The 14,020-nt window shown below is 34.6% G+C and overlaps 1 protein-coding gene across 1 annotated transcript in view; it reads right to left on the reverse strand.

Annotated features, from left to right (window-relative positions):
• The window catches only part of LOC135108414 (inositol 1,4,5-trisphosphate receptor type 1-like), a 151,472-nt gene that overhangs the window by 30,571 nt on the left and 106,881 nt on the right, over positions 1 to 14,020 (reverse strand). The window contains 6 exon segments of the mRNA XM_064019369.1: positions 1,371 to 1,406; positions 2,862 to 2,970; positions 3,983 to 4,176; positions 8,374 to 8,412; positions 11,262 to 11,401; positions 12,310 to 12,424. Of these exon segments, the coding sequence (XP_063875439.1) occupies positions 1,371 to 1,406; positions 2,862 to 2,970; positions 3,983 to 4,176; positions 8,374 to 8,412; positions 11,262 to 11,401; positions 12,310 to 12,424 (633 nt within the window).

Genomic DNA, 14,020 nt, shown 5'->3' on the forward strand with positions numbered 1-14,020 from the left:
AACATTCTTACTATTTTGTAATTAATATATCATTAATTCATCAACTTTTAATGAACCATATAAATAAAGACAGATAAATGTCTGCTCTGCACCTCATCTCTGGGGGCTTGGTGATGGATGGTTAAGCTTTGGTTAGACATTTATAATCATTCCAAAAATTCATCTAAATGATTATAATTAAATTACAATGCATTGTATGTATTATATCTTGAATCAAAATAAAACTGTTAAAAGAATGCACACACACACACACACACACACACACACACACACACACACACACACACACATCAAAATACATTACTACCAGTGAATGAAAGGGGCTGCCACCAGACAAAATCTAAAAATTGTGACCACTCCATATAAGCAACTGTATATGAGAGGAAAGGTAGTTCTTAGAAATAAAGAAAATAAGAAAGAAAATAAAATAAAAAAAAAGGAAAAATTAAAGCAATACCGAATACAGAACATACTTGACAGCTTGTGAGACAACAATAATCCAATGTAAAAAAAATGCTTATGTTGAGAGGCCACAGAGCACCTAATATCTTATCTTTCTACAATTCCTACTTTATCTACTTATCCAAAAGAACTTTCTATACAATTATCCCTCTTCTTCAGTGGCACTACACTATTTCACTCTCCTACACTGAGCATATTTAACTATCCTTTACTGAAGATCTTGACTGGAAATTTCATGTCTCATCTATTGCTAAAACAGCTTCCAAGATTTTACATGCTCTGTGTCTTCAATACCAATTCCTTTCCTCCTTCCAACTGCTAACTCTTGTTGTATGGAGTGTACCCCAGCCATAAAGGAGGAAGAGGCTCCACTAACACAGCCTTGCTTGGTGAAATAGAATTGAAAGTTTTTTGCCTCAACTAACTTCCTCTTACTGATTTTTTAACAATCTCTCAGATTTTGCACAAGTGTTTTATAGCAATCTCTAGCAATCTTCAACTATTATTTAATCTGCAACTTGCAACATCCTAAAAAAATTAAACAGGAAAGCTACCTACAACCTCAACCAATGGCAAAGAACTACCTACCTGATCTGTGTGCATATCTGAGAAGCTTCAAGCTGCATTTTTATATTTTTCCTTTAAGTCATCCAACAACCATAAAAATAATTATGAATAATGATGAAATTAAATAGCCAAGGGAAATAATAGAAAAGAAATTCATGGAAAGGTGCATTCAATTGTTTTTAAAAGTCAAACAACATTAAAGCAATACTATAATATCAGTTTTCCAAAGCATTTTTGCACACTATTAAATATTTTAAGTTCATTTCAATAAAACTGACATGAACATGAAACATGGTCAGAAATGTTTGTACCAACACATGCCATCCCAAGACAGTTCTTACCCTTTCCAGCTCCTCCTTCTCAAAACTGGAGTCCCCCTACAAATGTTGTAAAAGTGGTCAGTGAAAGTGAGTCTGGGTGTGATATTTTTTGTGCAGAAATATATCCTGCATCAAATGGGTATATATGAGTGTAACAAAACAGCTTGTAGAGTATAACCTTAAAAAAAGTACTAGTATTACAATTACAAAACATTATGACAACACACCAATGTTTGTTTAAGTCCAAACCAATAACAATAATCTTACAAGATCTGCAGTAAACAGGTAGCAAAATTTTTGTAGTCATCACTTTCCTGATATAAAGTAATCTCATTATTGACTGAACAAACTGCTTTTATGGGTAATTTCATGAGTTTGTTAACCGCAACCAATTCCAAACAAAAAACTGTGATGTAAGAACTTCATGATATACTTCTTCCATGTACAATATGAATAAAATTTTATTCAAAGCTGAAATTGAAAGTCTGTCAAATTCTAGATAACCAAAATAACTTTTTTTTTTTTTCTGAAGTCAATTCATAGTCAATTTAAGGAATCTTCTAATCTCTCTCTCTCTCTCTCTCTCTCTCTCTCTCTCTCTCTCTCTCTCTCTCTCTCACGCACACACACCGTCTCTCTCTCACTGATGGATAATAAGGGTTTCAGGATCAGTGAAGCAGTACAATGACAATCCAATGAAAAATATATTGCTGATTTCATAAACTTGTGAAGATGGTGTTCTAATTTCAGGCAGCAAGGCAAATAATGTTTCAACTTCCAACACTAACATTTCTGCTAAACAATAAAAATTTGTCTTCGCTATAATGTATAACATGTTCCTGATGTGCCAAATATTGAAATTCTTTGTTATAGATAACATGTAACTAGAAATATTTTTCTACTCATTCATAACTTATAATTATGCATTGTTCAACTATTATTTACTCATCAGGTAGGACTGCAAATAGTATGCTTAAAAAAAAAAAAAAAAAAAAGTCAGGTCACAAATACTGTAGCTAAGTTGGAGCTAAGTTGGAAGATTATTGTCACCATATTCCCTACATTGACACCAAGGTGTGATCTGGTGGATGATCCATTCCCTACAGAACTTCCAACAGACGTACAGAAAATGAAGAACACTCAACACCTAATCCCTTTTACTTTCCAGTAAAAGAAAACTTCATGGTACCCAATGTCCATAAATTCTTTTTTTATTATCTCTTTAATGGACATCATTTTCTTTAACATCCCCTTCTCAAATATAAATACAATATGGAGACCTTAACAGATCTTGAATGGGATAAAGTTAATATGGAATAATATGGAATGTTATGAAAAATGCTGTAACCTTAAACTGCAAATCTTCACCCAAGTCAAGTCAAACTAAACATAATATGAGCCTAATAATAAATATGAAAATATATTAAAAGTAAATAGACTGAAATTAAAGTATTCAGAGTTTAGTTTAATGAATAAGTACAGAATGAGAAAGACACAAGATGATTTCCTCACCTTTTCTCCATACTCTGAGTCAGTAATCATGTCCTTGAGGGTCTTAAGCACTTGAATGCACAGTTTTTCATCTTTTTCCTCCAGAAGCTTTTCACAGTGTCGTATGAGCCTGAAAGAGGAAGGAAAATGATAATGTAACAGTGGTTAAATATAACAAAAGAACCATGTACATATATAATACTGTTGCACAGAGGAATGAGAGTGAACAACTGCACAACATTCAGGCCAAACATTAACCACAATAGACTCAAGACTTCTTCTTGTAGCTATATGCTAATTTCAATGCATTTTAACACCTATAAGCCACCAGAAATAAGGTCATAAAGAACACAAAGTTACAGTAAACCCTCCTCAGTTCTAACTAACTGGGAGAGACATGTGTCAAATTAGATGAAAGTCTAAATTATCATGGAAGGCAGGAATTGTTTAAGTTGATCCCCTTCCTCTAAGTCAATTGCCTGCCCTTCATATGCCAAGGATCAGAAAAGGTTGAGTAGAATAAAAGACATGCACTGGGTCCATGACTTTGTAGCTTCAGTTCACACACACACATACACACACACACACACACACACACACACACACACACACACACACACACACACACACACACAAAATTAATAAATAAATAAATAAAATAAATAAATAAATAAATAAATAAATAAATAAATAAATAAATAAATACATATACAAATAAATTAATAAAATAAATAAATAATAAATAAATAAAAATTGATGAAAAATAAATAAGTTAAAATAAAAAAAATATATGAAAATACATAAAATTATAAAATAAATAAATGAATAAAAAAATTATATATATATATATATATATATATATATATATATATATATATATATATATATATATATATATATATATATATATATATATATATATATATATATAAAACAAAATAAAATTAAGAAATAATAAATATGAATGAAAAATAATATAAAATAAGATAATAATAATAATAATTTGTTCAACTTTTTCACGACCTTACATTTTGGGTAAATTATTTAATATTTCAATAATTTCCTTATACATCATATAGAAAGCATTCCCATTAATTCATAGATTGGCTTGTTGATCAACATAAGCAATATTTCCAACTCACCTGGATATGAAGCCACCATTCTTGCACTTAATGCTGGCCTCGCTGTCTGGCCGGAAAAGTCGGTGAGGCTGATAAAGGATATCCACCAACACTGAGAGCTCTGCAGCCACCAGAGGTTGCAGCTCTGACTCCAGCACAGACACCACAGAATTGAAGTCTTGCTCAATCACAAGGTGGTCCATTCTTCCTGAGAGCTAGCATCAGATAAAAACAAAAAGGAAATTGTGTCAGTTCTATTGTGGCTGTTTCAGTCTTCCTGTATTTACAGTACTCTGATTCTATTTACAAAATGTGGAGCTTGCACCACATGGTATTTAGGTGACAATATTTCTTGTATAATTGCCTATGCTGTTTTAATTTAGCAACGAAACATTTACATCTATCGTATGTTCCCATTCAGCTATACATAAACAAAAAAATGCAGTGGATTTTCAGATAAAAAAAATCAGACATAAAATGGAAAATAAAAAATTGAATTTTTCATCAAATATCTACATGAAGCTATCCTTACTCAGCTGGCTTATGGCAGCTACTAACTTGTAAATTTTATGTATAAATATGCATATTTCTGTCATTACCTGATCTTTATTTCTTGGAATCACTATCAATAAGTTTATTTATCTGTCAACATGCAATGAGTAAATAAGATAAAGTAGATGAGTTCAACATGTTGTAGTGCTCAATCTAATATTACTTGAATGTGATATGATACATAAACACTGTTTATTGATTTAAAAATAATAATGATTATGGAACTTTTATAGTGTGTGTGTGTGTGTGTGTGTGTGTGTGTGTGTGTGTGTGTGTGTGTGTGTGTTTGTGTGTGTGTATCCACAAGTACACAGGGATGCCTGTCACTGTACCTCACCATTATGTGGATGTTGGGCTGATATATATACGGGGTATCCCATTTATAATACATAAAACTTTAAGAGATGAAAACTTGAAACTTAAAAAGATGAATTTTGGGGTCATTCTAAGCATGTTTTTTTTTTTTTTCCCTTTACAATAAAAATTCTCATCTTCAACCATAAAAAAGTTACTTTTCACCATCCCTCACAGCAATGCATGAGGCTTTGCCTTGTCCTACAATGCTTTTCCAGTGGGGAGAGTGAGGGACTAAGAGAAGGCAGGGACAGGACAAGCTCATTTGTATTACAGGGATGGAGTGAAAAGTGTTGGTTAAATAACTTTGTGGTTGATGATATCAATTTTTGTTACAGAATAAAACATGCTTAGAATGTAAATGAATTACCATTCAGTACTTATTAAAAAAAATATATATAAATAAATAAAAAAATTAATTAAATAAATAAATAAATAAATAAAAAATTACAAAAACATCTCTGAGTTTTGGAAATGCTCAAGTACTTTAACTTGTGCTGCAGAGCGAATCTTCTGCTGCTCTTGCCTAACATGAAATCATAATAATTGTATTTTAACCCACAATTTAAAGCATAGTTTCTCAAAACAAGTTTGCAATTTTACATAAAAAATGTCACTTTCTGAGAGGAAAAAATTGTGTTCTGTTCACATAAATATGATAATGATGTATGATATGTGCATTTTTTCCAAATTAATATCAAAAAGCAAAAAAATGTCTAGCAAAATTTCCTCAATATCAGTTTTATGCTTTGTAATATACATACTACTTTAGCTCAACCCCTTTAGATGTATATACAGAATTATTGAAACACATCTACAATATGTAGCAAATACAAAGTCATCATTTTGCATAATATAACGCTTATGCAAAGAGTGTTGAGATCATTAATACAGGTTTGTAAATGATTAAAGGGAAATCTATCAACAAAATCTTACTACAACTATGCGAGAAAGACGATGAAGAAATTATAAAATATGTGCAACAAAATAGGCAGCTTCATTACAGTGAGACAAACACATCCGAGCAATCATGAGCCTTTGTGTGAGGCCAAGGTCTATATTGTTGTCCCTCACACAGCAACACACGACCAAGCACAACAATACAAGATATGCATGTACATTTTCAAATAAGGACAATGCATAATGTGTTAGGAAGATAATATAGAGATTAAAAATTTTTAAAAATACACTTCAGACACTGTTAGGTTAATTCCATAAGCACTGACTGAATAACAAATATAGGAAATAAGAGCAAACAGGTTGTAGCAAAAAGATTAAATGGTATCTGAATTAGTATCAGGGAAAAAAAATGAATTTATAAAACCATGCTAGAAGAAGCACCCACAAATCTATGTACAATTTTTTTTAGCTGATACAGCAAGAAGAGTAGGTCATGAAGGTGATGGTGGCTGCCATGTATGGGAGGATGCCTACATCCTCACAGCAGGGATCCACAGGTTGTGATGGCCAACATTCACGACACCGCCACACCTCTATGCCAGACATTCAAGTTATAATACATAAAAAGTGCTGCCATAAACAGCAAAAGGGTGATGGAAAAAGTATCTAATCTTCATTTTCATTTTTATGTGTGATTTTCATTGGATTTTAGTGGTTAAGTTCCTTCCAAGCACTTTCTTACCTACTATGAACATGAAAGTGGGGTGCTTTGAAGAAAAATTACTTAGATTTTTGGAAAGAAAAGCTATAACAAATATTCCAAGTCTTTAGAATCTTTAAAAGATATAGCTACCAATCAATTTCTTAGTATTCTTATATTTAACTACAGAGACAAGCATACATTTATAGAAAACAAAAATATTTAAATCAGCATTAAAAAGCATGACCTAATATGCCAAGTTCTCTTCAAACAACCTCACTCTCATTAACATATTTCTTTTTAGAAAAGGTTTAGGTTACAAGCAATTTACATCAAGGAAAATGTCAAGCCTGCTGTAAGACAAGTAGAGAAATAACATAAGAATTAGTCTACAACCTAAGTTTTGCATCTCTGCCTATTTACACATGGCTCACAAAATACCACTAAAGATGAGATATTGATCTGCAATAAAAGAGGAAAATCTGGCAGAAAATTTTGAAGGTATAGCAATAATGGTGAAAATGTTCACATTTAATAAGTAAGAGATAGATGTGGCAATGATCTAAAGGCCTGGCTGGTCTAAAAGTAACATAAAATGCTTTGACATTTGGTTATAAAGGATAAGGAGACTGTAAAATTTAGGCTTATTGCAAGGTAAAGAGAGAGAGAGAGAGAGAGAGAGAGAGAGAGAGAGAGAGAGAGAGAGAGAGAGAGAGAGAGAGAGAGAGAGAGAGAGAGAGAGAGAGAGAGAGAGAGAGAGAGAGAGAGAATGACTAAAGCAGAAAAAATATGGAAATGAACAGATGCAGACATATGTAAAGTGACATATAGACATGAATAAAAAATAAATTAAATAAAAAATCTATACAAAGGATAGGCAGACAATAAATGATTACAGAAATATGGACAAGAAATCAACAGACAGATGCATATTTATACGGACTCATATACCTACAAACACTGATAAATAAGTATGTATCACACACACTGTGAATTGAGACTCAGGGGCAAACTGGTGTGGACAGCCTTGCAAACTATAGAGATTACTACACTGCTTAATATGTATATGAATATGTGAAAGGAGACTGAAACACACATATGTTACTGAGAATAGAGCAGCAAAAAGCTATACTGATATATAAATTGATACTTAAGAGACAGAAAAAGACAGATAGATTGACTAGCAGATGGACTAATCAAACATACACACCTAATGTATACTACGTACTAATATCAAGGCAAAACACAGGTCCACAAATACACGGAGAGAAAAAAAAAAAAAGGAAAAAAAAAATACATAAGATAGATAAGCAGTAGAACAGAAAGGTAAAGAGAGAAGGAAATGTTATCTACATATAAAAGTCACTAAAGAAAAACACAAAAGAGATGAGTAAAAGCAGACAAGATAGACACCTCTAGACAGAAAGCTCACTGAAGGCAAAGAAGAGGAGGAGGAGGAGGAGGAGGAGGAGGAGGAGGAGGAGGAGGAGGAGGAGGAGGAGGAGGAGGAGGAGGAGGAGGAGGAGGAGGAGGAGAAGAAGAAGAAGAAGAAGAAGAAGAAGAAGAAGAAGAAGAAGAAGAAGAAGAAGAAGAAGAAGAAGAAGAAGAAGAAGAAGAAGAAGAAGAAGAAGAAGAAGAAGAAGAAGAAGAAGAAGAAGAAGAAGAAGAAGAAGAAGAAGAAGAAGAAGAAGAAGAAGAAGAAGAAGAAGAAGAAGAAGAAGAAGAAGAAGAAGAAGAAGAAGAAGAAGAAGAAGAAGAAGAAGAAGAAAGAGGAGGAGAAGAAGAAGGAGGAGGAGGAGGAGGAGGAGGGGGGGAGGAGGAGGAGGAGGTGGAGGCAGAGTAAGAGGGAATTTATAAGATTTCTAGATCATAAAAACTTTAAAATGTATGGTGAAAACGGACTCACCTGGTCAAACTCGTCCTCATACATATAGTCACTGTCCGGCTATAGGGACACCAAGAACTCTATTACCTTAGGCTACACTCTATACACCCTCAAGACTTTTCCCCATCAATACCTCACTCTACTCTGTGACACAGGCACAAGTGTCAGTACTGTTACTGACAAATAAATATAACTTTCCTTTAATTATAGATCTTTTATGCCTCTAAATCCTTCATTATGATTGCTTATAAAAATATATTTTATCATTCATCTAGCATGGATAAAACTACCAGTGATGTGAAAGATACATATATGCATGTCTAGAAATTACAGCATCAGCCAAAAAAAACTGTTGCCCTACTTCTTCAATAAGATTAATACCGAGAACGGAAAAATAAAACACTGTAATTTCATACAAATGCAAGGTTACTGTGTAATGGTATCTAGTTCTTTTAAAGTAACTAGAGTCCATATTCATGTTCAGACAGTCTTATTTCTTCAGTGAAGTGGAGCACACTGCTAGTGTCCTTGGTTATCCATTCGTGTTTCATAAATCTAAAACTTGTTCAATCTAATTTTGATCTGGGATATTGCTTGGTCATATAATCACATAGATTTGTTTTGTTTGAGTAGTTTTGGCACTGCTTGTGGCTTGTGACATGGGTCACCATATTACATCAAGTGGGAGAATCCCTCACTTCTGATGTTGTCAACATGATCTTTCAGTACATGAAACTAACATTCCCCATTCACTGTTACATTTTTAAACAGTAATACAAGCCTGCCATTTTTTCTTGCCCCTTATCATGATCCATCTGGATACTTCAAAGTCTTCTGTGTGAGTCTTGGGTGAATCTGCTGACCACAGGATACAAGATGTGTTGTGTTGCTCCTGATGCACTGTTGCTGCTCCACATGACCTTTCTTCAGACCTTTACTGTCCTGGCTTTTAATTTCTTCCAAAATGCAAGGTGTTTCTTGTGCATCAATAATGTTAATAAATTCTTAATAATCTGTTTATCTATGGTTTTTATCATGCGGATCATACAAAGGGTTCAGCTATGACAAAGTACCCAATAATAAACACACACACACACACACACAATGCCATCCACACTAATAAACACCCAGTCACATACACACAAATCCTCCCACATTATATGTGGTGTCTGACTTATCTCTCACATACTCTTACAAACTTCCTTATAAGCTGTCTCATTCTCTTCTCTGAATAAGGCAGTAGAGGAGTATCATCTACAAATACCAGCTGTTGTATACTCCACTGTCATCAGCATTCACCACACTCAAATCTCTGTCTAACCTTCTTACATACAACACCCTTACTACAACATTCAAAACAGTGGAGCCATGTCTTTTATTATCATTTTTTTGTATAATTCTCTCCTCTTACATTCTTTCTGTGAGACTAAATCCACTTTAATACACCATCCCCATCTGGCAAGCTAGACTGGCTTCCATAGCTCCCAGACTCTGTTCATCACTCCCAAACCCTCTCACAGATGTAACTGTTCTCAAACATTTCATTTCTAACATCCATGTTTTTCCTTTAGTTTGTATTCAGGGACCATGTCTTGCAAACATGAAGTACAGTTGGTACTCTAATCTCTCCTTCTGTTCAGTTACCTGTGATATTAACTGCCTGGTTCTACTCTGTTCATCTGGCATGGATGGGCCCAGTCCAGGTACTACTTCTATAGCTTGGGTACAGAAAGATATCTTGCATTATAGGAAACCTCAAGAATCTAAAAGCTAGTTCATATATACATACTGTATTCAGTATGTCATCAAAACTTGCAACTCCGCTTCCTTTAAATCGCTATAGATCCTTAATTTACCAAAGTACACAGACTACTGCGTCAGTATTTAACAAATTACACACTCAATAAATTTAATATATGTATAGGACATCATCCTCACAGCAACCCTTCACTAAATGAATTACTAATATGCTTGTTTTGTGCATCCAATATGTTATTACTGTAAACAAAGTATAAAAAGTATAAGAAAGATGGTTTCTGGAGACAATCTTTCTGCCTATTACTATAAACATAGAAGAGAGAGAGAGAGAGAGAGAGAGAGAGAGAGAGAGAGAGAGAGAGAGAGAGAGAGAGAGAGAGAGAGAGAGAGAGAGAGAGAGAGAGAGAGAGAGAGAGAGAGAGAGAGAGAGAGTAAGAAAGCTGGTTTTGGAAGAGGTAATTCTGTCAGCTGTTTTGCAGATTGTCTCCAAACACCAATGATAAGAGCAAAGACATTTACTCTCCACACATTCTCCAAGGTATACGTTTTCTAATTAACTATTTCAGTTGGCTGGTAAATCATAACTACAGAAATTTATTATTTCTTGAGCTAAAAGGGAAGACAACATTGTGAGTGATATCACTGTATGCCAGTTCTGAAGGGTATGACCTGACCCTTCAAGCCTGTACTGACACATTTATCTGATGTGCAGGTCATTCATGTCACTGTGTTTTCAAAAAATCAGCTCTCATATCCACATCTACTCCAGAAGGAATACTTTACTATTGGCAAGAGTATTGGAACCTGATAACATTTCTATACATTTTCTGCAATACACCAGTTGCATGTATTGTATTTCTATTCTATTCATCTATGAAGATGAAAATAAAATTCCTGAGTGCTGATCCCACAAAGTTTTTCAGTGGCTTATCTTATTATCCTATGCCATGAGATCAATACTTAGATCATCAACCCCATCAGAAGGCAGTTCCCAACTGATGACAGATTCACTCCTCCCATTCCCCACTCCCATGAATCTTGAACCATTACATACACCTCTTCTTTTCTTCTTTCTGTAACAAAACAGAAGCTACCACTTGTGAGCCCTCCATCCTCTAACATGCAGGAGTACATTCAGTCTCTCCACTCACCGATGTAGAGGAAGCATCCCGGCGGGTAGTGCGGGTGCTCCACTTGCTGGCAGTGCGTGTTATGATGCTTGTAGTACGCTGGGACATGCTCGCCACTTGTGCTTCCAAGTCCACTGGGATGGAGATGTTGTGTTTCCGAGCTACAGGAAGGAGGGACAAGTGAATGAGGCACTACCAGTGTGGATTGCAGAGAGAGAGAGAGAGAGAGAGAGAGAGAGAGAGAGAGAGAGAGAGAGAGAGAGAGAGAGAGAGAGAGAGAGAGAGAGAGAGAGAGAGAGAGAGAGAGAGAGAGAGAGAGAGAGAGAGAGAGAGAGAGTGGGGGTGGGGTAAATAAATCTATGTATACACCAGGCTGTCAATCCCACATGGGGTAGCTCAGACAAAGCACCACTCACTTATACACGCATCATTCATACTCTTAGTCCTGTCCGCCCCTCGTAGAAAGGGATAGTCACATAGACAAACCTACTACATGCTAGGAGTTTAGACATAGCACAGGTTACAAGATACTTCCAGGTAAGGCCCAGCAGCATACACTGGTTTACCCTTGTCCCTTCATAATGACAACATTCCCTAACATAAACCTAGTCCAATCCTTAGACCATTGCAGGATACTTTCTACTGAGTGTCCTGCACCCTAACTGGATCCATGTAACAATGGGCCGTTGCCAAATGCATGCACATCCCCCTTCCATGGGTCCTTTTCATGCAATCACCACTGTCGCTCTTCATTCACATGTATCATATATAATCATTATGCTCGCTGCACAGTCATTCCTCTCTCATTCAGAGCTCTCTTTGCACAGTTCAATCACTCCACGCACAGCTTTCCTATCAACAAATAAATAACACAGGAAGTCATGAAGTCAAAAGTATGTTAAAAACCCAGTCAAAGGCATACACAAGAATATATAAACATACAACCAACTACAGACCAAGAGACAGCTTACATACAACCAAAGATGGAGTTTCAAACACTAGGCAGAGCAGTAAATTAATGTGGCTCTACATTATTGTTTTCATTATTCAGGTTGCCTGCCTTACTTACCTACTTCTGTTAGGGTCTTGATGCAGTTCTCAACATTGACTCTCTGATGCCCCATGACTGCTTGACTCACTCTGTACACAGCATGCAGCAGCTGGACAAAGACTGGTTGCCTGGTCTAGAAATGGAGAGGGTTAGTGATGCTGTCTTAAGAAACAAAAAGAAATTGCTGCTTGGTTTCTTTTTATAATGCCCTGCTATACCTTTTTTTGTTGTTTGTTTGGTTTATTAGGTTTTTAAGACCCTTATATACTTTGTAATTACAGGTTACCTAATTTAATCTGTCATTTTCTTTTATTATCATTCATATTCCCTATTACTAATTAAATTTGTTTGGTGTTTCAGGACATTTTGTAATTTGTAATTTTTTTCCCATTTCTTAATTTCTAATATAATCTTTCCTTTGAGATCTTCAGATATCTTCTTCCACTCCTTACTCATAAAAACGCTCTAAACTCTGTTAATGTAATTATTTGACTATTAGATATAGAAAAGCCTTTATAAAGACCTCGATCTTGAAGGTAATCATGTCTTTCTTAACATGTGACGTACTAAAATCTGTGGCCTCTCATCCCTTTAACCTTCATTTATCTATACTTATTAGCAGAATATGTACATCAACACTTATTATTCCCTTTTCTATACAAAACCCAACTACATCATGCATCATCTAAGATTTATCTACTACAAGGAATCCTCTAAAATTATTGTTATTCTGAACTATTAATTTTCTTCCTCCATGTGGTGCTAATCTGATAACACACTTTAGACATATGCACTTATTATGCAAACAACGCTGTTAAGATAATTAAGTTCACAGTTCCATCATTAAGTAGCATTTCACTGACATCTGTACATTTCATGCTATTTCCTCTTACTCTCTCTCTAAAAGCTACTTTGAATAATTTTTGTCTCATACATTGTGTCTGTGTTTACTTACTTGTACTGCAAAGAATGTCTAATGTTATATTCAAATTATCCATTTCAATGTATTTTCTGAAGTTTCACTACGTTATTTATGAGTATGAGAAATAATTTTAGTTTCCTACATTCATTCTTGTTCCATCTCTACATTTTTACATATACCAATTCTTGCCTTCTATTCATTCTTCCCACACTCCTTTAACTGTATCCTAAGCTGTGTTGCCTTCATCTTTTCGCTTTCTTTTTTTTTAAATACATAAAACTAAAACAATTCCATCTATTTTCTAACTTTTATAAAGTTTTATAGGACATTTATTAACACACTATTTATACATTTTCATAACCAGTAGACTGTCCATTCATATTTCCTTCTTTATTCATTTCTCACTGATTTAAACTTTAAGAATGTTTCCTTGTAATTGAAAGTTGACTCCTTTAACTATCAATTTAACATATCTCTCTCTCTCTCTCTGTCTCTCTCTCTCTCTCTCTCTCTCTCTCTCTCTCTCTCTCTCTCTCTATCTATCTGGTGACCATGTATTATCTTTCTCAGATGTTCACATTCATAAAAAGATTGCTTTTAATAACTATGACATTATTTTCAGAATTTAAAACTACTCAGGAGAAAATAGTAGACTTGCTCAGGGCCATATTTTTTTTTTTCATTGGCATAGTACTCTCTGCTCACTGAATGTCAAGTTTAGCAGGGTTTCACCAGACTACTTGGGTTGCTAAGCATGAAGCCCCTCTGTAATAATACTTTCTCTGCAATGTGTTTATTACATTTCCT

The sequence above is a fragment of the Scylla paramamosain genome, chromosome 17 (assembly GCF_035594125.1).
Source record: "Scylla paramamosain isolate STU-SP2022 chromosome 17, ASM3559412v1, whole genome shotgun sequence".
NCBI lineage: Eukaryota > Metazoa > Arthropoda > Malacostraca > Decapoda > Portunidae > Scylla > Scylla paramamosain.